The following is a 25,667-nucleotide window of genomic DNA, read 5'->3' as shown; positions in this document are numbered from 1 at the left end:
TTTTAGAGTTCGCAGCTTTTATGAATATACGATGGGAGCTTATCTACGCATTTGTTGCTAGCGCGTAATGGGCTCTACTTGTCCGATAACTTCCCTTGTAGCTCGTATGTACCTACACATTTCAGTGGCCTTTTCGGCACCTGTTATATATAGCAGTAGAAATTTGCTTTATCTCGAACATATGGTGGTTGCTATATGGCTCATAGTCTTGTTGCCAATATAAAGCAATAACTTCGACACCACTCCGATAGGATAGACGAGCGATAATGGACTGATCGATCCATAATTCTATAAAAGGCCCAACAATCGCGGTCAACGAATTAGTTGCCCCAATTTTGTGTTGGTAAAACGCGTCGGGCAGAAAATAAATAATCGAAATGGATTGGTCAGCAGCAGGAGTGACGCTGCTAGCTCTCATATTATGTGCAAATAATCCCACTGGTAGGTGGTGTCATAAGTGCCTAAAAGTGCAGTTAGATGTGCAAAAGGATAATAATTTATAAATATAAGTATTACTCAAAAATTAAACCTGCAGTGACAAAATATGGTTCTTAATTAAAGCGTCAAGTGCGAAACAATGAAATGCCCGTCGCCATAAACTTTCAGCCAAATGTGCAGTGAACAGTTATTAAATGCCCGGAAATAATTTTCAAATGAGTCGTCATTGGTGTAATTACAAACAATAAAGACGTTTACAGCTTTATCACAAGTATAAGTAAACATAATAAAATACTGTTTATTCAAGGAAAATACTGTAATGACTGAATAAATAAGCCCTCAGCGGCTTTTCTACAAATTTTCTAAGTCGATGATATCATTTACGTATGCAGCTACTTTATAGCGCTCTTCAAAAATAAAAGATAATGTTTATATAACAAGATACACCACATAAGTGTTAATGCCACTTCAATTTGTATATCCAAACGGTGAAAAAAAATTTACTATACGAGGCAACTTAAGTACTAACCCACGGAGTTTCTGAGAATGATAAAAAAAATAAGAACGGAAACTAAAAAGGCCGCTCTGGCAAAAACAGTCTGGATTATGTGGATATTAACTAATATTGCAATTAAATATTCAAGCCTTAACCTACAAAAAGTGCAAAAGTGGAAACACCAATCGCAGAAAACTTCTGCAACATACTTGTATAACTGTACTACGAATATAAATGTATTATTCAAAAACAGTGCGAGTGTTATAAATAATATTGAGAAATGAACCAAAAAAATCACAAGCCAAATAGCAAGTCGTTTATATGTCGTAATATCCCAGATCGGTTCGTCGATGTTTTTTTACTTTTTAGCACTAATGGGTGTGAAATATTATATGCAATTTTCACTTACCCATAAGTTCCAAAGGTTATACATATTAGTCCACTTTCATAGGTATTTGTAATATTTCCAAATCTCTGGAACGAGTACAATAATTTTAGGTAAAAATAAATTATGGCATTCCTATCAGATTTTAATTTATTTGGTCAATGACGCACGTCGCATGATCGCATACTCAATTATATAACACTACCTCCTATAAAGCGGATATTAATTTATTGTCCCAATCGTGCCGAGTTTTTAGTCGTTAGAGGACCAAGTACGACCATAAATAACAATAGATTTCGATTGAACGGCATGCTACGCTAGATTAATGGGTACATTCTAACAACAATTAAAGATTATTTTGCCGGGATTTAACTTAAACTGAACATGAAAACTCACAACAAATCATAACTAAAACATCGGAATGTTAAATATCGGCCAACTTAATACAATCTAGTACGTATAATAAGAAATCTATACTTCAACTTAAAGCTTTTACAAGAGCTAGGAAGCTGAAATGTTGACTCGAGTATCCTTTCATAGTGTTGGTGAGCACTATTATAAGCGATTTTTTTTTTAAATTTAAACCGCAAAGGGAGAAAACGGGCTCCAAATCTGCTTCTTTATGCGATTATTTTTAATCTGGGTGTATAAACTCTCTAAAAACACGAATAAAGTGCATACTTAAAAATTAAAAACAGTACAAGTTTTATATTCCTGAACGATAAAATGCATCCCCAGCTTTTGGATTTTTTACGAATGCATACCATCCATAATACGCCAGTATTATACATATTTTTGGAAAAGTATAATGTAGGAACTTTTTAAGTATCACCCAGCTATGGATTAGTCAATCTCTAATGGATTGTTAGCACCTATCTGTAGGTGATGGTGAGAATGAAACAAAGCCTTCTTCAAAAACGGTCTTTTTTTTGTTCACCGACATCCACAGGAACGGCTTCTGAGCACATTTGGCACAACGGACCGATAAACTGTTACACCTGCTCTAGTTTGGAAAGTTGCTCAGCCAGTTTGGGCGCGATCCTCAAGTGCGAAGGTAGCAGTACTCAAGGCTGTGTGGCCGTCTTTAATGCCAACGGCGTGGTTATTCAACGTGGTTGCAGCGAAGCTCTGGAGGATACATGCAGCGAGGGGAGCAACAACTGCTACGAATGTCGCTCCAATGGCTGCAATAATCTCTCCGACAACAGCAAGTTGATTCAATGTGTCTCCTGCGATGCACAAAACGATGACGCGTGCGTCTTCGACATTGAGTTGATTACGGAGAGGCGCCAATGCCATGAGCACTGCATGACAGCCTTGTACCCACGCACCAGCGACCAAGGGGGGCCACTGGAGCTGGTACGCAGCTGTTTGGATGACTTGGATCTGGACGACCGCGAGAACTGCGCCGATAGCACAGCACCCAACTGCGTGGCCTGCAGCTCGGCAGGATGCAACACCGTGGAGCTGGGCGTCCGTCGCAGCTGCAATCGATGCACGAATGGTGAATGCTCCAATCCGCAGCCGCAAACTTGCCGTGCAGTCGTCCCTACTGGCTACGAGGAGACATGCTTTATCGAGGTGGATGAATTGGACAATGTTACTGAAATGGGCTGCAGCAGCCAGTACAATGTGCCTGATCTGGATGCGTTGATAGCCAATAAGCGCTTGTGGCTGTGTAGCTCAGACAACTGCAACGTACAGTCGGCACTTCCTGCACCTCAGAGTTGCAAGCTGTGCAGTTCTCGCACGGATCCCAGTTGTGCCTTGGCACCGGAAGAGGTGAGCTCAGAGGACAACTGCAATCAGGTGGTTAACACAGACTGCTATGTACGATTGCTGGACAGTGGCCATACCGAACGTGGTTGTGTCTCGCGTCTAGAGGCGGACGACTATGTGGAATGCTGGAGTGGCAGCAACGACACCAGATGCAGCACATGCTCAGGCAACAACTGTAATGAGCAGGTGAGTAGGTGAATAGCCATTGCAGCCAAAATTAATTCGAGATCAAATATTTCGATCATATTGAAGTATATCACAGGAATATAACCGTTTGCGGGAGGTGAGAAATGTAACAGGCAGAATGAGGCGTGCAGACCCCACAAACTATACATATTCCTAGCCAGCATGACAAGACGAGTCGATCTAGCCTTGTCCACGAGTTTGCAGTGTTTATTTTATTTTTTTGATGCACCCCTCCGATCCCCAGTTATTAGGGATTTTTGCTAACGCCGTTCTTATATATCGGAGAGCGAGAGAGTCCGCAAGACTAGTTTGTTTCAAAATGTTCCTACTTGGCCTCGTTCCGTGTCAATTAGTGATTTTCCACAACTCCCGTACTTCTTGGAAGTTTCAACTTAAATTTGGCAAATACCTCCAGTTAGTGAATATCTTTCCGGATACTTTACTTTCATACTTTCATCAAAATCATTTGAAAGGAAGTTATAGTCATAAGTGTAATCACTACTTCACACACAGACTGGCATAGTCATAGGTACAGAATATTTCAAAGTCGGTGCACCCGACCTTAACTCTTCCACTTGTGTAATAGAAGCATTATTCAAAGGAATTTCGTGCTGAACGAGTTTTTAATGTTAAATGTTTATTGTTTGATACATCATGATTAATAATGTGATTGATTAACTTATACGACTGCAAACAGGGTATTAAGTATTTTTAGAAAAAAAAAAAAAAATACAAAATTGCTTGTCATCATTTTTCAGTTGCATCCCGCCGACCGCTTAGCCTGCCACGTGTGTAGCTCCAGCGATGATGCAAGCTGCGAGTCTGTGCCCGCCTCTACATCTATCTGCCTGTTGCACCTGGCTGAGCAGCAATGTGTCAGCAGCATTGATGCAGATGGAAACACTCAACGTGGCTGCAGTGGATCCCTGACCTGTGATATCAGTGATCGTCAGCACTGTCAGTTCTGCAACGGAACCGACTGCAATACGGACAACTTGAAGCGTCGCGCCGACGGACAGCCAGGCCTATGGGGACAAACCTTACCACTGAGCTGTCAGATTTGCAATAGTGTGGAGGACTGCGCATCCAATGATGGAAGGGCTGTGTGCCTCGAAAGCACAGAATACTGTATGACCGTGTTCGATGGTACTGGGGTGGTGCAGGCTCGTGGCTGCAGCAACGAGATAGAAGAAGCCCACAGCGCCTATTGCGATGCTAATCCGGGCAGTTGTCACAACTGCAACTCCCAAGACTGTAATGGGGCCACATCATTGAGCGCCTATGAAGAGTGCATCTATTGCGATTCTGTACGCAACCCTAACTGCGCCCAAAACCCCTCAGCCGTCACTGAACGGCGCCAATGCAACAGACAGTGCATGACAGCGTGGCGTCCGCGATCTGGCGAGAACATCAGCCCCATTTACGACACTGTACGCAGCTGTCTGGATGACAAGGATCCAGCTGATCAGGCGAGCTGCAGTGCCGGCAACGACTTGGAATGTCGGGCCTGTACGGGAGCCGCATGTAATACGGAACAACTTCCTGAATCTACACTCAGCTGCTACAGCTGCGAAGGAGATGCGTGCATGGAGCCAAGCATAGCCGAATGCCAACACAACTCGCCCGCGGATAAGTGTTATATATTGTTCGACACTGAAGCCGATGTGAAGAGCATGGGCTGCTATTCCGATTTGGATGCGTCTTTCGTAGAAACTAACATTCATTTATTACTCTTCTGCGACAGTGGCAACAATTGTAACTTCTTCGATATCATTCCCGAATCTAAGACCTGTCGGGTCTGCAATTCCATTGCCGACGAGAATTGTGCCGTGGATCCAGCTCTTGTACAGCAAACCGACACCTGCACTCTGGCGCCTCACACAAATTGTGTGACATTCCTGAACACAGCAAGTAAATAGAAAGTATTTTAGTTCAATTTCAATACCATTTGATTTTGAATCTACGTGATAAGTAATGTACTCGAAAATGCATATTAACCAATAATTAGTTACTATTTTAACTATGATATTTCCGTTAAATCCGATATTAAAAATAAGCTAACAATTGAAAACCGTTTCTAGACAAACTTGTCTCTCAGTTCTAAAGCTATAATGACTATATATTTTGTCTCGGAAGCTATAAGTACTAGGGACACCAAATTTTATGTAAATACGCAGGTTATAGCCATAAATTTAATCTTTGGTCAAGCGCTTATGCTTACACACAGACACGAATAAACACGCATAGACATGCATAGGCACAATTCCTACGTATAATGTGCAATTATACAACCTTTACGTGAGTACGCGTGCGAATACCAAGCGAGGCCAAATCAATCGAAATGTTTTTATTAATTTTATTAATTTCTATAATTAATCTACACATACTATACATATGTACAGAATATTTCTAAGTCGGAACACCCGACCATTTCCGTATTTATCCCAACCAAAACCACTTTTGTCTATCAAATTCACTATTTGTTTATAAATTAGTGGATCAGCGAATATGTAAATTAAGAAATTGCGCACCATATTTGTTCCAGAATGTTGGATTTCGGATCCCTTAGGTCAATTTTGGTAACCATAATCCCAAATACATTCTTCTTCTTATACCATCTGCGGTGCCTTTTTCGCTGATTATACTCTGTACATAAAATGTACAAGAGTATATTAGATTTGCGCGAGTTGAAAAATATTATGGGCAGTTCATTTAAGTTAGAAAGGAGATAAAATCCATAAAAATGTTTTCAAGTTTTTGGAATATTATTCTTTTAAACATACGTGTATCTACAGAGTATGTCAGGACACCCGACTTTAGCTGCTCCACTTGTTTCAATTTAATAATGCATTTAATTAATACACCTAACACACACAATAAAACCAAATGCACCTGAAAGATGCAAACTAAAAAAAAGGGTAAACTTTTAGTGCTTTTATCTCCTTAACTACAGTTCCGATTGCTTGATTTGGTAAGATTTTCTAAATCTCTGGGCAATTTCCTATTAGACACGTATGTTTATAGACCCCACAGCGTTCGGAAAATTTTAGATTTTTGCCATCTGCTTCGGTCCGAAGCTTACGTATGTTTATATTGAATAGCGCATGTACTTTAAGAAGATCCTTTAAGACCCGCATATATATATATATATATATATATATATATATATATATATATTGGTATTATATTTCCACAGATGGCTCTACACAGCGCGGCTGCCTGAGCGACCTGTCCACAACTAATATGAGGGCCTGTCTTCTGGGCACCAACAACTGCTCCATTTGCGAGGGGGAAATGTGCAACGTTGAGATCTACCCCGCCGATCGACGTCGTTGCCATCGCTGCAACTCCCGGACGGATCCCAGTTGTGAGTCGTCACCATCTGCGGCAAGTGTTTGTCCTCGATACCGGGAGGATCAAGGCTGCAGTGCCAAACTGGTCAACTCTGTCACGTATCGTGGATGTGAAACAGAGTTTACCTGTGACGATTCCGACAAACAACACTGCCGCAACTGTGCGACTGGCGACAACTGTAATGTTGCGAATCTGTTTGAGACGAACATTGGCTATCCGGGAAAATGGCAGACTCCGCCCATTAATTGTTACACCTGTGAGGGTACAGCCTGTCAAGGTGACAGTCTGGGTTCGCTGCAAAAGTGCGCCGGCAACGACGCCCAAAACTGTGCAACTATTTTCGCCTCTAATGGGTCCGTGGTGCTTCGCGGTTGTTCCGACCTTGTTTACAACGCAGTTGATTGGTTACAATATTGCGATGAGTCACCAGAATCCTGCAAATTCTGCAAGTCCACAGGATGCAACAACGCTCGAGAGCTGGACGCATATGAAAATTGTCGTATCTGTGATGGACAGGAGCAGGACGCCTGTGTGACCAACGCTGAGGATGTCAGCCGAACGACCTCTTGTCAAGGTGGCTGCTTCACGGGCCTTTATCCACGCAACAACTCGGAGGCTAATAAAGCATTTGAGCTAAGCCGTGGCTGTCTGGATGACTTAGAACTCGACGATCGGGTGGAGTGCCAGGCAAACGAGAAGAATCATTGTGTTGCCTGTACAGGCGCTGAATGCAACGTACATGCAGTACCAGAGACACGACTTAGATGTAACTATTGCTCCGATGTCGGATGCGAGACTGTCCAGTCACAAGTGTGTACGGCCTATCGTGAACAGGATCAGTGCTACATTCATGTTGGGGACTTACGTATCGAAAGCATGGGCTGTGCCAGTGATTTGGAGGAATACTTCCTGCTGAAAAATCGTCGTGATTTGCAATTATGCAATGGCGACAATTGCAATGATAAAGAATCCCTCAATACTCAAGGAATCAGTTGCAACTACTGTAACTCTTCGGTGGACGCGTCTTGTGTTGGTGGCAATGCTATAGCAGCTGTTGTTTGCCAGCACTATCTCAATCCGGAGTGCATCACCCATATTACCGAAGGTATGTTTTATAAATTAGTTAGTGTGTATTGAATGGATTACCTGGTTTGATCTTCTACTTTATTAGTTCATTGAGTGTTGACTAACCTACATTTTCGTACTTTTACATAGTTAAACACAAAGAGAATAGTCTGGTGTAATTTCGAGAAAACCGAGACAGCGATCTTCGTCTATTTGGATTTGGGGACGCAAGATTTAATTAGATATTTCACTTAAAAAATAGCCTCTTTTGTACATACATTGATGAAAGCAGCATTAAAAGATAATTACTTGCTTATTGATCGGCCGTTTCAGAGTATCATAATAAAGCGATGCAAGATATCAATCAATCTATCAACAAGATTTCACATTTTTTAAAGAACAACTTACAATGAGTGATGCTGTTTTTAAGTCACCTTTAATTTTTTGAACTGCTCTAAGCTCTGTCCTAATCTTACAATAATTTGAAATCTGTACACCCAAAGTATGGAAGGGTTTATACTTGAATGTAAACGTATTAGTCGGCGCTACATCACTTTTTCACTATAGCTCGTAATACATATTCGGTTAATACCTTACGACTAATTTTTGATTCTATTCGTTGTAGGTGGAGTTCTAGTTCGTGGATGTCTTATGGACGCGGACGATAATCTTTACGATGACTGTTTGAGCGGCGAGAGTGAGACTTGCAAGGTTTGCAATGAGAACAACTGCAACAAGGACATCTTTCCGGAGGATTGGCACACCTGTGTACGATGTGATTCAAACAGCGACATCGAGTGCGAAAAGAACCCCGATCTAGAACTATATGGAAGCTATTGCCCAAGTTATTCACCAAACGAGGCTTGTGTCACGCGCATAGAAAAAACCCGGACACGTCGTGGGTGCCTTTCGGAGCTAAGCTGCGATGCTTCGGAAACGTCTACCTGTCGTATTTGCGATGAGAACAACTGCAATGTGATTAATCTGCTTGCCAACTATGTGGGTGATCCAGGCCAATGGACAGATCTGCCACTGAGCTGCTATGTGTGCGATGATGAGGAAAGCTGTGCAGTCATCGACGGCAGCGGGGTAGAAACCTGCGAGGGCAATAACAAGCAAGTGTGCTCAACCATATTTGGTGCCAATGGAAATGTCATAGCGCGTGGTTGCAGCGATACCGTAGAAGCTAAGCATGCCGACTACTGCGATGCTAATATGGCGAGCTGTTTCAAGTGCAAATCGAATGAGTGCAACAACGCCGTTAGCACGGATAATTACATTGAGTGCTTCTTCTGTGATTCGCACGAGGATCCTAACTGTGTGCTCCAAACACCTTCTCAGGAGACCACACGTACGCGTCAATGTCATGGTCAGTGCATGCAGGGACTGTACCCACGTAGCTCTGCTCTGGACTCGGCCCTGATTCCAGCACGTGGCTGCCTTGACGATTTAAATGCATCGGATCGTGAATTGTGCATTGCTGGTGACCACCCTAACTGTGTTTCCTGCAGCGACGCTCTTTGCAACAACAAGGATCCTGTGGAGGAGCCCCATGCTTGCTTCACCTGTGTGCCAAATACCGATTGCGTAGATATAGCAAGCGAACGTTGCGTGGCCTATCGACCAAACGATCAATGTTATCTGGCCTTTGATGACCTTGGCATAGTTGCTATGGGCTGTTCTAGCGAGTTTGAGACTCAGGTCACCAACGAACTCGTGGCACAGCAGAAACTGTTGTTATGTGATGAGAAGAACTGCAATATACCCAGCATCATACCCGATCCCAACACCTGCTCATCGTGCAGCTCTGAGGATGACGCCCGTTGTGCCACCAATCCCAACCAGATACTAGAAGACATAACCTGCTCGAATCAGCCTTATACTCAGTGTGTCACCCGCATTAATAATCAGGGAACCACAGTACGTGGCTGTCTTTCGTCACTAAACAGCTCCGACTTCTATAATTGTTTGACTGGCACCGATGAACTGTGTGAGATTTGCGAAGGCGATCGCTGCAATGGGTTAAGCGTGTTCCCAGCCAATCGTCGCAAATGCCACCAATGCGACAGTTCCACTGATTCTGCGTGTGCTGCAAGCCCAAGCAGCAGTCGTGCTTGTCCGATCTTTGTTCTTGATGACACTTGCGTCACCACACAACGTGGAGATGTGACCTATCGCGGCTGCGGCTCCAGCCTATCCTGCGATAATGCCAGCGATAGTCGCTCCTGTCGTATCTGTAGCAGTGACTCTTGCAACACCATTAATCTCGAGCAGCTCAATGCAGATGGTAGTCCTGGTATTTGGCAGGACGTGCCCATCAGTTGTCTTAGCTGTAGCGGCAGCGAATCATGTGCAACTGGCGGAGGTCAGCCACAGACTTGCGAAGGATACCAGAATTGCATCACAGTTTTTGATGAGGAAGGCGTGGTTATTCAACGTGGTTGCAGTGCTCAAGTACTGGAAACTGCGACGCAATGTGAAGATGATACCGCGCAATGTCCGCGCTGCAACTCCAACAATTGCAATGTGGCCGATAGCCTCGAGGAGTATGTGGAGTGCTTGGTGTGCGATTCCAGCACGGAAAGCGCTTGTGTGCAACAGGTGGATGGACTGAGTAAGATACGCCGCTGCCACGAACAATGCATGACCGCTCTACGTCCAATCTTTGGCGAGACCAACGATGCCTTTGCAACTGTACGCAATTGCTACGATGACATGGAAAAGGATGATCGCGAAGCATGTGCTGCGGGCACCAAAGACAACTGTGTGACCTGTGCCGAGGGCCGATGCAATTCGCAGGAGCTAGTGGAGTCGCGTCACAGTTGTTTCATTTGCACTGGAGATGACTGCCAGTCACCTCAGGCCAATGTTTGTCCCAATTACCGCGAAGATGATCAATGTTACATAGAGTTTAATGAGCGAGGTGGCGTTGTCGGATTGGGCTGTCTTAGTCAGTACAGCCATGCAGACATCCTCGCTCTGCAGCGTTCCAAGAGATTACTACTCTGCCAGGGAACCGATTGTAATACGTTAGATTCCATCCCTGAAGCGCAAACGTGCACTCTTTGCAGCTCACGCACGGATAAAAATTGTGCCACCAGTCCTAGCAGTGTGATTAGTGAAACCACATGTGACCTTATCGGCCTGCCCGAGTGTTATTCACGCGTGCTTGATGATGGTTCGACGGAGCGCGGTTGTTTGTCTAACCTAGAAGATGACGAGTTCCTCGATTGCTACAACGGCTTGGCTGACACATGCGATGCTTGCCGAGGCAATGCGTGCAACAAGGAAATCTATCCCGAAAATCGTGCCTCTTGCCAAATTTGCGACTCCCAGAGCAACGCCCTTTGCGAGTCTGCTCCAAATAGTCTCTCCGTATGCCCAATATATGTAGAGGGCGATACCTGTGTAACTAACTATCGTAGTGGGGTCACATATCGTGCCTGTTCCTCCTCACTCAGCTGCGACGAGAACTCAAGCGACTGTGTTAAGTGTGTTGGTGATGGCTGCAATACTGTGGATCTGGCGGTAAAACATGATGACAATCATGGCAAATGGCAAGATCTTCCGCTTACATGTTTAAGTTGCCAAGGCGCTGAGAACTGCGTGGAACCCAGCAGCAGCCTGCAGTGCCAGGACAACAATGAGCAGGATTGTATTACAGTATTTAATGGAGACGGAGTGGTTGTGGCACGCGGCTGTGCCGATTCTCTCGAGACAGAGTGCGCAGCCAACGGTGCAACATGTCACAACTGCAAATCTAATGAATGCAACAACGCTAACGCCCTTAGCGAGTTTGAAGAGTGTATATACTGTGACTCGTTCAAGGATGACAGCTGTTTGTTGTTGCCGGAGAGTTCGTTACATAAGACACGTCTCTGCCACGGTGGCTGCATGACCGCTCTCTATGGAAGCGCCGATGCAGGTCAGGAAATTATTCGCACCTGTCTCAATGACAAAGAAGAGAAAGACGCAAATGAATGCCAGGCTGGAAGTGATGCCAATTGCGTGGCCTGCACTGGTGCCAAATGCAATGTGGATACTGTACCAGAGGACCGCATGAGCTGCTACATTTGCGAAGGTGACGACTGTGAAGTACCTGTGACGAAGTCTTGCCCCATTTACAAGCAAAACGACAAATGCTTCATATGGGTGGATGAAGATAATAGCATCAAGCAGCTAGGTTGTCTGAGCTCTTTCCGCAATCAGGATCTGGAAAGTGTTATCAAGACAAAGCGCATAGCCGTATGCGACGGCGAAAACTGCAACGTTCCGCAGCTACAAGTGCCAACCACGTGCGCGGTCTGCGACTCCAGGGATAATGTGCTATGTGCGACCAACGCAGTGGCCATTGACCAGTTTGATATTTGTACTCAAATGCCGCACACCGGATGTGTAAGCCGAATTGCGAGCGGTGAGCTATTATTAATTATTCTATTCAAATGCTACGATTATCAGAAACTTTATTTGAAATATTTGGGGTTTTTCCTTTCTTATAGATGGCTCCACTAATCGCGGTTGCCTCTACGATCTAGAGCCAACAGAGTTTGCCGCTTGTCTATTGGGCACTGACGAAAACTGTTCAGTGTGTAATGAAAATGGATGTAATCGAGAGGTAATAATATGTACAGTTTTTATACCGTCTACGGAAAAAATAAGATGAAAGAATTTGAAGGTCTAACATGAGGGCATCGCTGCACTCGTATGTAAAAGGCAGAAGAATGCATATTTGGTCCGTCTTCAAAAACAACTCAGACCAAAACTTGGAACATACTTGTATATAGACTAAATCTTTAAATTCAATTTTCATCCAAGTAGTTGGTTCTATAAAAAATAACTTTCTTGACTACTACTGGAATACAATTTCCTCTAATATTGATAATATCCTCCAACTTTGAATGCATTCTATGCTTGCAGATTTTCCCCGCCGATCGACTCCAATGTTTCACCTGTAGTTCAGAGGATGACGTCAACTGTGAGTCTTATCCCATACGCAAAGAAGCATGTGCCTGGGTGAGCGACAGCGAGAGCTGCTTCACACACCTAGCCGACAACGTCACCGCACGAGGTTGTAGTTCAAGTCTACAGTGCGATACGGACGATTTCAGAAACTGTCGATCCTGCGTAAACAACGAATGCAATGGCATCGATCTGGCCAATCGTGTGGATGATGGCTCGCACGGTCTCTTCCAGCCTCTCCCACTCAGCTGTCATGTATGCTCGGGAGATCACTGTCTAAGCTCATTAGGTCCAGCGGTTAAGTGTACGCGCAATGATGAACAGGATTGCAAGACTGTCTTTGAAAAGGATGGGCAAACAGTGCTTCGGCGCGGCTGCGCCGAAGATGTTGATGATTATGAGGACCTATACTGCCGTCAGAATCCTGACCTGTGTTTCTCCTGCAAGTCCAACGAATGCAACTCGGCTTGGAGCATTAGTGAATACGTAACCTGTGCCTTCTGCAACTCGGAGACTGATCCGCTGTGCGTGACCAATCCAGAAGATGCTGGCTTTGCCTCGCGTCAGTGTCAGGGCCAGTGCATGGTCGCCCTCGTAGGGGATGAAGTCGTACGGACCTGCCTCGATGACAAAGAGGAGTACGACCGAAATGTTTGTAGCACTGATTCCACCGGCACCAACTGCGCCCGCTGCACTGGTGAACAGTGTAATAAATTTGCATATCCCAAAGATCGCTTACGATGCCACGTATGCACTGGAGACACTTGCTCTAGCACGACGGCTGAGTACTGCCGTGTGTACAATGAATCAGACTCTTGCATTGCCAAGTACCAAGAAGGCAACTTGCAAATAATGGGCTGTGCCAGTGATCAGAGCCCCTCGGACCTTAACCAGTGGCGCCAAGATAAACTATTGTACGAGTGCGAGGAGAATGAATGCAATGATTTAAATCGGTTGCCGCAAAATGAAAACTGCTTGGATTGCGACTCGAGCAAGAATCCAGATTGTGCACAAGACCCCACAAATGTCACCACCACCGAGCTATGTAACGCGCCACAAAGCGAATGTGTGACGCTAATCAGTGGAGGTGGGTCCTTTAACTTACTTTGTATATGCCTTTCTGCACAAAATGTGATTTACCATCCTAGATAGCTTATTGAACAAGTGGCAGCCAATTCTAACTTATAAGTAATTAGCTCCCACTTAAATACCTAAAAAAGTTGTATTGTATTAGCCACAGATCCTGAATGTTATTCTCGTAAGACCAACAAATACGAGCATTAAACCTAAAACTCTTTTCTTTGCAGACGGTCACACCATTCGCGGTTGTCTCGGCCATCTGAGCAGTGAGGAAAGCTCCTGTGTGGCCAACGGCACGTGCGCTGCCTGTGCCGGCCAAAAGTGCAATCTTGAGGTATTTCCGGTCGGTCGACAACAATGCCATATTTGCAATTCCGTGGCCGATAGCAACTGCGTGAAGGATCCGAATCATTTGCAAGTGTGCCCCATTTATGTCAACGGTGATAGCTGTGTGACCAAATATGGAAATGACGGTTATCTGGAACGTGGCTGCGTTAGCGATATCCAATGTGAAGGCAGCAAGAAGTGTGAGATTTGCGAGTCAGCTGGATGCAATACGGTGGATTTGACAGATGGAGCAGTACAGCTTAGCTCCACCGGTCTGGTATTGACGCTTGCGATAGCCATACTCGTTAGCAGATTGAGATTCAGCTTGTAAACAGCGCTCCCAATGCATAATATGTCATTCCATGTGTTACATTTAAAAACGCGCCATAATAGTTAAGTAGTTGTACGTAGAGTGTATATAAATGTAATTTCTAGCCGAAAAGGGTGAAATTAAAAAATAATGAAAGAAAACGCTTTTTCTAAAGACAATCTCCTATTACTTAGTTGTTTGCAAATGTGAGATGAGCATTCAAGATATTATTAACATTTGGTACAAGGTACGAGGGTAATATGAAGTCCTTGTTAAGGTATACATTGGTCAATATAAACAGATGGACTATTTGAAAATGAAAACAGTTGATTGCCTTCCCAAAACCTGAACAACTATTTTTTGCCCATTTAACAACAATGGAATTTTTAAAGGTATAAAGGAAAAAGGATGAGAAATCATAATCATTTTCCACGCACTTCCCAAATAGGGGCTCCAGTGGTTGACTCGTATACTTTGGTCGATTCAGCAACGATTTATCTACCAGACAGGAATTAAATTGTCCTATCACCATGAAACTCGAAATGAACAGTTTAAAATTGTCAAAGCTACAACTTGCAGCAATTTAATACCAATTTTGAATTAATAAAATTTTAATTAAAAGCGTGTATACTCAAAAAAATTTTAATATTTGCAAGATTTAAATGGTTTTACGACCGGTTTATAAGCACAGTGTGTTTTAGTACATAGATGCATACTTCGATTTTGATTTTAATATTTAAATATTGAACTAAAAGTATGATGATTTCTATTCATAGGCATTTGGATTGATTCATGCCAAAAGTTTAATTTTTATAATTAAAAAATATTTTCACATTTTTTTGTTTACACTATTATTTTTTGAAGGAACAACTGATTGAATACACTTACTTGACACATTCTTAACGACCATGTAAGTCAAGTGCTTTCACTTCGTACTTTTAAATCCCAGTCGCTGAAAACCGGCTTAGGAATTCCAATCAATTATTTTATAATCAAAAAAATTAAATTAACTATTAACCAGAAAGGAATATGTATGTGGGAGTGGCCCACGAAAAAGGAAAAAATAAAAAAATATATTTTTAAAAAATTAAATTGGGCAGAGATTGCATTTATGGCTATAATTTCCTTTCAAATTGGTCTTCCATTATGAAACTTGGCATACGGACACTAATTCACTAACTATTATATATACCTCCATATAACAAAATTTGAGTCAAAAATTCCAAAAATTACAAGAGTTATGGAAAATCATTAATAGCTGGGGAATGTATCAGAAAAAAACTCGACTGATCTAGAATATATATATGCATACTTTGTGGGGTCGGAGTGTAACATACATTCGAGAAAAATGTTGAAATTTCCTATTGAATATAGAAAATTTAACCATTTGTTAAGCCCTAAATTATAACACACTTTAATGGCAAAGATTTACACTTCATTTTAAATATTATTATAGTAATGGAATAAATTTTAGTTAAATTTACGTTGTTTTTATTTGATTTATACGAAATATTGAGTTGGAGTGTTGAGTTAAGCTTAATGGGCCATAACGGCCAAAGCCCAACAACAAAGGTTTCTTTGCTTTCGGTCCAAATGTTTTAAACGAAATCATAAATGGTATTATATATACATCAAGTATTTTATATATTAATTAAAGAAGAACCGAAGGAATTAATATACTCAGATATGTACATATATGAATGCAGCATAAATTCTGCAGAGGTATATATTTATACACATAAATGCAATTTAAGCAAGCGTAGTCGCCCAAAATCAGCAAAACAAATATGAAACAAATTAAGCGAAGCGCCGGGTATGTTGTGGAAAGGAAATCGGAGGCAGTGCAGCTTAATGAACGGCAACAAATTGAAAATGAAGACTGTCTGTCGACCTGTCTCCCTTCCTTCCCCCTCTCTCTCTCATATGCCGTTAACATACTTTAACGATTTTCCACGTGTGGCCCACATACTGTTGATTTTTCAAACCAACACAAAAGGTCGAGTTGAGCAATTATGCATATGAATGGTTGCTGCGCAGGTCTCAGGTGTGAGGCCTGATAGCTCTGGTGTACTATACGTAGCTCTGCAGTCGTGTTAATTAAATTACTGCCTGCGGCTGATTCTTTACGAACGCGTGCAACTGGAAGCCAGGTGGCGTACCAGTCGTATGACTGATGCGGAACATATAGATTTGAAAAATGTGAGCTTCTTCATGTGTGGCATAAACTTTTTATATGTATAGTACAGGGTGCGCCATCTTTTATGTCGGTATGTAGATATTGAATAACTTTGTCATTAGTGAACCGATTGACTTGAGTAGACCAGTGTTGAAAACCTCAGTTCAAGAAATTGTACAGAACCAAATTAAATAAAAATTAAAAAATTAAAAACTAAAATGGAGTTGTGTAGACAATTTATAGGAACTAACATAAAACCAAATTAAATTAAAATCTTCTGTGTCAGTAAATTAACAGTATTGATAATTAAGTAAAATTAAACACGTTGTTGTTTACTCATAAGGGATCAAAGCTTCGGCACATACATACTACAAGTATGTATGTATATGTACAAGTATAAGTACTTTACATAAATGTTATCAGCATCCTTTAGACAATATCGTAAGTATTTCATAGTTTACTTTAAAAGAACTCCATGTCAGCTGGAACAATCGATGTTGGGGTACCACCTTTTCATTATAGCTTTCAAAATGTCAAAGATCTGGTAATTTAATGGAAATTTTTTTATTATTTATAGCCTCTACCCAAAGGGTGAAAGGCTATACTAGTTTTGTGCACATGTATGTAACACACAGAAGGAGGGGTGGCAGACCCCACAAAGTATATATATTCTTGATCAGGATGAGAAGCCGAGTCGATATAGCCTTATCCGTCCGTCCGTCTGTCCGTATGAACGCAAGGATCTCAGAAAGTATAAGAGCTAGAATAACCAAACTTGGTTTCCATATTGTCATAAGACCGAGAAAGTACGAGTTTGAGTTTTTTTTTCGATGCACCCCCCCACTCCCCCGCAATTCGTGTTTTTTCTTATAACTTCCGTAATTCTCGGAATTTTGAAATCAATTTTGGTAGGTACATCCAGTTAGTACTAATGTGTCCGTATGCCATCATCATGATAGGTCAATTCTGAAGAAAGTTATAGCCATAAGTAAAATCGCTGCTAATGCGCTGCCTGCAGCTCTGTCGGCAGCGCTGCCCGCAGCTGTTGTTGTTGTTGCTGCTTTGGTTCAACTTTGTGCTGCATACATACACGCATATAAACACGTATAGGTACGTGATGTAAATGTATGCGGTTAAAACTGAACATAAACATGTATTCTAATTTAATTTAATTAATTAATTCATTAACTTTTTTTAATAATTTTATTTTTATTTTTTTTTAATTTTTTTTTTTAATTTTTCTTTTTTGTGAAGAGTACAGGCTATTTTACTGTCGGGCTTGCTCGACTGTAGCGTTCTATCTTGTTTTAGTATAAGCTTGATGGTATTTATGCTTCTGATCTAGTTTCCTTGTTTTTTTTAGGTCTATTAAATAAGCTTGAAATACTTGTCGCACTTCATATTGTAGATAAATACAAATGTCCTCACAACAAAAAACTTTTAGCATGAAAAAAATTGGTCGATAAAAATTATTTTCTAGTGAACAAGCGATTTAAGACAATAACTTTGTGTTTACAATACCCAGCAACACTCGTATGAAGAAATCGTTGCTCTGAATATATGAAAAAGTGAAATCTCAATATATTTTTGGTAGATAGTACTAAACATTAAATTGTTTATACTATCACTAGTTGGTGCTCATTTTATCTTACGTAGTAATTTGGCATCAAATTGTTCGCTTAATTGTCACCATAAATCTCAACGTATATATTTTATGGCCTCAAGTCCACTAAATGACCAACCACAGCAATTAAAACGCAATCAAATGACAAGTATGAAACTTTCGGGGCGATAAACGCAAGCGTCATGGATAGACAACAAATTGTCAGTCGGCTAATCTTGATGGCAATTTAAACAAGAAAAACTGTTCTCTAGATTTCCCACATCTACACGCTCTATACGAATATATATATTGTATGTATAGTACATACATATATAAACTAGATATGTTGTATGTTTCTGTGAGCATTTATTTGTTTGCCGTTGCAGCAGCTTTATTAAAAGTTAAAACAGATTCGTCTCCCTCTCTTTTCGAGTATCAAAGTTAAACCCCAAGCAACGAAATTTGCATTTAATTTCCAATGACTGCATTTGGCGATTTCTTCAACTTTGAAGCATGAGTAGAGGTTTCCCTTTTCAAATTTGTTGAAGCAAAAAATCTAGTACCTTGAGTTACACTCTCTGCCTTAAGTTGGTATCAGCTTTTTCAAGCTCGGTCCCTGAAAATGGATTTACGAACTTAGTAATAATGATTATAGTTTATTTAATTCATTTCAAGCCTAAAAGCTATTTGTGTAGAACTTAAAGTTGTGGGTAGCAGCCAGGTGCAGGGTTTCTTTTTTGGAACTATTTAATAACTGTTATTGATTAGTCGACATTAACGGCATAGCATTCCCCCATTAAAAATGAGTTGAAAATTTTTATTGTATACTTGTATAGAAAATATTCAAATAATAGAACTTTGAAATGTTAGCTTAAAATTGAATAGATTATTTTTCGCCTTTACTGATTTTGCAGTATTCATTTAAAATTAGGAGCTGATTTCGGGCAATTTATTTTTTTTTTTTTTTTATGATGAAATATCGGCCGCTTGATATTTATGTACACAAAAATTTCACGCAAATGTCCGCAATGTATTTTATATTCAATAGTTCACTGACCAAACGGCGCCAACTAGACGCCACAAATGCGCAGAAAAATGCTAAAAAATTATTAAATGATGCCAACTAAATGTAAATGGGCTGCAATGCAAACTGCAAACTGTTGTATTAGTTTTTTGTATCTTTTTTTTTGGCATGATAACCGAGATATATGTATACTTGTATATTGCTTGGATTTAATTTTAGAGAAAGTCTTAGCCAATTAAACAAAATATTTGCCAATTTTAAAATAGTTAAATAAACACAGATTGAATGCAATGCGCGTCCATAAATCATTCAAGTAAATCCCTATAACAAATTTTATGCATGCAAATCAATTGTTCAATTGTTTCTATTGAAGTCCAACCAACACAAAAAATATATGCACACAATGGGCATTTGCTGTGGGTGGAGGGTGGGCGAGGTCTAGGCTTGGTAGAAGGCGGGCACATGGTCCACAGACCGTAGAGAGTAGAGACAACAAACAACACGAACGGCCGCCATAAATAAATATCGCATAAGCCCAACGAAGCTCGAAAACGCAGCAAATTGCGAAAAACAATAATCGCGCATAGAATATAAATTTCTGTGCGCTGTAACACAATAAACTTAATTTGCAAATTCAATTTTAAAAATGCCGGCTATATAAAAAATAAATGTTGGTTCTCATATGTGGTGTATATTTGAACATATCGCGCGCCTACAGTCTCCCCAAACACCACAAACACAAAGAGGAGCAACGAGAAAGGCGACACAACCGCAACAGCAAATTCAATTTCTGGATTTAGTTGTCCGGTATATGTGAATATTTATTTTGCAGCTGTTTGTTTTGTACTGGAACGCGAGCTTAAGGGATTTTAATGAATGAACTATCACCATTCGGTATATCCAGTCATGCGTCATAGGCAATAACTCTGAGGACGCAAGCTAAAGTTATCGGTCTGAAAAGCTATTCTTAGGTTTTTGGTTTTTTATTTTATGCATGTTTATTGCAAAGGATTTACAAATATTGAACAAATAATAATAATGGAAACAACAGCAATTTCTATATTGATCTGAAGCAACATTGTAGGAGAGCGTGGAGCGGTTCGGAATTCTCGGTAAAAATTAAACATAATTTACACACAAATACATTATTATTTGGGTGTGGTTCGACAGTTTAGAATGGTTGCCTTGCTCCTATACACACAACAAGTTTACAATGTAATACTATGGTGGTTGGAAAAATTTATTTTATGGGGCCTGGTAAAATAATTGATTAAAGGGTATATTTAGTGCGAATGTAAGTAACACACAGAGAAGGCATGGCAAAAGTATGCATATATATTCTTGATCAGTATGACGAGACGACTGTGCATCCGTCTGTCCGTCAGCCCGCCCATTCGTCTGTTTGGATGAACGCAAGTATCTAAGGAAGTACAAGAGGTAGAATAACTGAAGTTGGTATTCAGTTTCCTCTGAATTCTAAGCCGATCAAGTTTAAGGTTTTTTTTGACTCCCCATATCAGTAGTAATTCATAACTCTTTACTTATTTGAACGACTATTATGAATACTGCGGAGCTGAAATTGGTAAATATTTGCATATAAAGCTTCGAATTTATTAAACCATATTAAGTGAAAATTTCTCGATATTTAGCATATCAAACGAACCATTTGAAAGTATCATTAAAACCATATACAGTATCGGAAAAATGTGTTCCTTGGTTTTTTTTATCAGTTTCTGTTTCGATATAAATTCCGTTTTTAAACAGGTAAAGTATCATACCTTGTTTATACCTTGCTTTTTTTTTCTATTCTCTACATCTGATAGTCTTAAGTCATTAAACCTGCAGTTTCTGCAAAAGTAAGCAGATTTTTGGTAACATTTATGTTTGGAGCTACTGCGATCTAAGTACTAGTCTCTACTGGACCTGGATTCGGGACACACTTTATTAATAAATCAATAATCTATTGTGCATTAATTTTTTTTTTTTACTATAGTTATATCTCTGCTTTTATAGATTTCGCACAAAATATCAAACTCCTGAACTCTGAGCCTTTTTTTGCGAAATCAATATTTTGGGGCTGACAGAGTAAATGCTGAGCTGACGTCAATGCCTCACGAGAAGGCTGTCGTCGGTCTCGAAACCAGAAAAGCCATTTAAAAGTCTCATCAATATTCAAAGGAAGGATCTGTTGCTGCTTCACCTACTATATTCCAGTTTCGATCAACTGATCGCTCTTATAATAAACGGATTAAACTCTTTTACTTAATTTCTCGTAGCTATATTCAAACGAGAATAACATTTAAATCCTCTCAGCCCAAATCTTGAATATCTTGTACCACCCTGATTTTTCCGATTTTGATCCATTTTCATTTTCATTTTATTGGATGAATTTAATTGGCGACAAAAATTATGTGTTCTTTAAGCATTTAAAATATTCCTCTTTGATATGAATACTTTATAATTATATGCCGCACACTACTTGCATATGTATGTATACACGAGTGTACAAGAGCATATTTAAGAATTATCATTGGACTTTTCCATCTGCATGCTTTTTTGTAGCTGGAAACTGAAATTGAATTTAATGCTTGAATTATTTTAATTTCCTCTTGGACATGAAGCGAGTCCACAATAAACTAATAAGCGACAAAGACACGTACGCACCTCTGACGCAGGCGACGATGAAGTAAGGGGTGGGGGAAGGGGAAGGGGCTCCTGAATGCACTGCGTAGCGTGTGTCTGGCCTGTCGACTTGGACACATGTGTTGCAGTCGCAAATTGAAGTGACATTTGGCCACATGGCAAGCGGAAATTACACTTGCTGATGCCACCTCAGTCGCAGAAGAACCAAGTGGAGTTATTTATCATTCGTAGAAATACAACCTTAATAACTTAAAGGCAATATGAGCCACAAATACATAACTATTGTTCCATTGTTTCCGTATTCGTGACATATAAACAAGAAAGGAATGCTAAAGTCGACCAGGCTCAACTCTTAAATACCCTGTACCACCCCACAAAAAAACTAATTAATGTAATTTAATTTAATTAATTAATTATTTAATTTAATTAATTAACTAAATTAAATATAAAATATTCCATAAATGCATACATACATTTACATCTACATCAGAATCGTGTCTATGCGTGTTTGTGTACTTGTACATATGTATGTATGTGTGCATTGGGCCTGGTTATATGGCTATAACTTTTTTATAACCACCCTATCATACTGAAACTTGGTATACGGATATATAATTACTAACTGGATGTGTCTACCAAATTTTAGTTAATAAATCAATAATCTATTGTGCATTAATTTTTTTTACTATAGTTATATCTCTGCTTTTATAGATTTCGCACAAAATATCAAACTATGGGATTTAAGGAATATCGTGAATAGGGGGGGAGTGAGGGGTTGCATCGGGAAAAATGAACAAACTCGTCCTTTCTCGGGCTCAGGAGAAATTTGGATATTCTAGCTCTTATACTTTCTGAGATCCTTGCGTTCATACAGACAGACGGACATGGCTTGTCATGCTGATCAAGAATATATATACTTTGTGGGTCTGCCACGCCTCCTTCTGTGTGTTACATGTACACTCGCACAAAACTAATATACCCTTGTACCCTTTGGGTACAGTGTATAAAAATCCCCGTATCAAACCTGCATTATGTGTAGATAGTACAGGAAAATATAATGTAGAGTATGTTGGCTACAATAGGTTTCAAGCTATCCGCATCTTATAATTGTTCAACAAGTTTTTAAAAATTGGTTCATATTTATTAAATATCCAAGTTATTGCTGATATCTCCATAAGCCATTGCAGCTGTCACAACAGCCAGACGGCTGTTAACCCATTTCCTGGTCAACTGCAACTGAACAATTTATTTTGTCCCGTTTATCGCTAGCCCCCTCCCTAGCCGCCTACCACCCGAGCCCAACGACTATTGCTGGCAGCGACAGCCGCATTTAAAATCTATTAGTGCGCTGGCAGCGGCCAAAGCCTGTTTCTGCCATCCACTGGTGCCCAATACGTCCGAAACTGACAAACGGCCTGTGTGCTGTAAATTATGTTCACCAAATAAATTATTTTCGGTTCTGTCATTTGATTAAAATGTTTGAGTTGGCAATGTTAAATTAATTGCAATGAAGTCAACATCGGACAGCCACCAAAAAGCTGGTTGCTTGCGATTCGTGCCTCAACGGCGATTGTTGCCATTGGAGCAGTCGAAGCCTGTACACAATTGTATTTAAAAAGAAATGTGAGATTTAATTCAATCTGTGGATCAGAATTTAATCGGATGAAAAAAAACTCAAACGATTATAAACATTGTACAGGGTATACTAGTTTTCCATAAATTCCGTAATTCTTTGAATTTGTCAATAAAAAACGGTATTTTTTCAAATAAATTAACTAACAAATATATAAGAATAATTTATTTTTATGTTTTTGTGGGGTATTTAAGAGTTAGCCCCACTAGACTCTAGCATTCAATTTTATTAAAGCTTAACACTACTTTTTTGAAAGATCATAGTTAATACAAATCAAATTGCACATACTTGTAGCTTTGTTCTATTGCTAACTCCCTCTATCAGCGTTCTTTCCACTCCCTCACTATTTATCACCCCTTGCTCTTTCTGTCAGCCACAGAAACGAATGAAAAGCTGAAAGTGCCATTTCCAATTCACACTTTAAGCCTAACACACGAACAGCTTTCATCAGATAAATCTATTAGTTTTTCCTGCACCACCTTGACCAATTTCCTTAGCAACGGCAGCCGTGCCAAGTAAACAAATTAAACCTGAAATAAAAAAGTGAAATGTGCGCCAGAGCCAACGTTAAATACCTTTCAATGAAACTTTTACTGTAGTTTAAATGCCTGCAAGTGCTCGTAAACTTTCGCTTGACCCTTGTCAGGGAGCACAACAACAGCAACAATGCTCGTAATCCTACCACTGTCAGAAGGGTCACATTGCTAGCTGTACAAAGAAGAATTTCTGTGCACTCCAATAGAAAATTGGCACCCAGTCGCTTCTTCTCTCACTTCCTATTTATCTGTGTGTGTCAGTGTCGTTTAAGTTGATGTCCGTTTACTTAACCACTCCTGGGGGTTCACTGAAGCGCTGACCAAGTGACTTAGTTACCGTTGCCATTGAGGGTGGCTGCTTGTTTGTTGTGGCGGGGGATATTCGATGACTGGTCGCTGTTGTTGATAAGTCAGCTGGGTGGCTGTCACGCTCGCATAAATTGTGGCATTAACTGTAGAGCATAGTTTTAGGCGCTTAAACTAATTTTCGCTGCCCATTATGGCAAAAACGTGGTACCTATTAGAACCACGAACTGTCCCTGTGTAAACGCGTGCCATTCGACATTTGCTTATCATTGAGCCCATAAATTATGCGCTCAAGCCCAGAGCAAGTGCATTTTATGCCACTTGGCCAGTTGGCCGGCCAGTTATTCGCCTCAAGCATTAGTTCAAAGCGCGTACGTGTTGTACATTTAAATAATGCATGTATTTGGGTGTAAATGTACAGTCTATGTTTGCTGCACCTTCCTGCATTCCGCGACCAACTCTCAAATTAAACACATGTGTGCCATTAAATTTGCAAACGCCTGCTGCTTTCGGCACGTGCATTACATTATGCATTACATGTTCATAAAGCCCCTCCACCCCCACAACACACACACACTTCTTCAGGGCTACTTATCTTTGACACTTTGAAGTCAGTTGCTTATGTCCATCAACCACCCACCCCCTGGGTCGGCAACAGTTGACAGAAATATGGCTACATAGATACATACATATGTATGTATGTATGTACATATGTTTGTACGCGTATAGATTTACACGGATTTCCTAGCTCAGGTAATATTATCTATCTATCAGAAATAAAATAATGTGGTCTTACCATGGGACTATTTAAAACAGTGAAAATTGTATCAAGATCGCATTTGTTCGCATTTTCCATTTTATAAGATTCAGCCCTTTGCAAGCTTTTCATTTACATAAACGTATGTTTTCTTAATAAAACGCAATAACTGTACTCTTCTTAATGCTCCTCGTGGCCACACGTCTCTGTTGTGTACTTCATTTTGAAATAGCGCTTCTTTTTTTTATTTGTCCACAAGCACTGTCACAACAAATTAATAAATAAATAAAGTTTCAAACCCGAAAAAGATCGATGTAAACTACAACAAAATGTTTTTGTAGTTCTACTGAATATTTTTATCGATCCATTCCTTAAACAGCACGTGAAGCACATCGATATTTTCTATGTACTCGGTATCGATATGTAAATAGCACAAATATTGGTGTGGTTTGTGTCTATGTAAGTAGAATATTTTTACATTTGTTGAACATCTGAGGCTTGATAATCTGTTCAAAATCAAAAAATAATTTACCGTTTTTTGAGGATATCTGTTATTAAAATGTAATTAACGTTGTATATTCAAAATCAACGATGCCATTGACAACCTTTT

General features: G+C 40.3%; 1 protein-coding gene across 1 annotated transcript; it reads left to right on the top strand.

Moving 5' to 3' along the window:
• Window positions 1-329: 329 nt before the first annotated feature.
• Window positions 330-14,540, top strand: LOC115624518 (G surface protein, allelic form 156). Its single transcript, XM_030519234.1, has 8 exons — window positions 330-441; window positions 2,269-3,284; window positions 4,043-5,195; window positions 6,481-7,743; window positions 8,329-12,117; window positions 12,203-12,318; window positions 12,621-13,749; window positions 13,970-14,540. Exons 1-8 carry the CDS (start codon window positions 378-380, stop codon window positions 14,398-14,400), a joined length of 8,961 nt encoding a protein of 2,986 aa, XP_030375094.1. The 5' UTR covers window positions 330-377; the 3' UTR covers window positions 14,401-14,540.
• The last annotated feature ends 11,127 nt before the right edge of the window (window positions 14,541-25,667 follow it).

Source organism: Scaptodrosophila lebanonensis, unplaced genomic scaffold, assembly GCF_003285725.1.
Source record: "Scaptodrosophila lebanonensis strain 11010-0011.00,11010-0021.00 unplaced genomic scaffold, SlebRS2 tig00000061-arrow-pilon, whole genome shotgun sequence".
NCBI lineage: Eukaryota > Metazoa > Arthropoda > Insecta > Diptera > Drosophilidae > Scaptodrosophila > Scaptodrosophila lebanonensis.
This window is presented reverse-complemented; position numbering and strand designations above follow the sequence as displayed.

Coding starts and splice junctions, on each gene's coding strand:
- LOC115624518 (XM_030519234.1), top strand. CDS start 378: ATGGATTGGTCAGCAGCAGGAGTGACGCTGCTAGCTCTCATATTATGT. Junction 5,196..6,480: donor GACATTCCTGAACACAGCAA/GTAAATAGAAAG, acceptor ATATTTCCACAG/ATGGCTCTACACAGCGCGGC. Junction 7,744..8,328: donor CATCACCCATATTACCGAAG/GTATGTTTTATA, acceptor TATTCGTTGTAG/GTGGAGTTCTAGTTCGTGGA.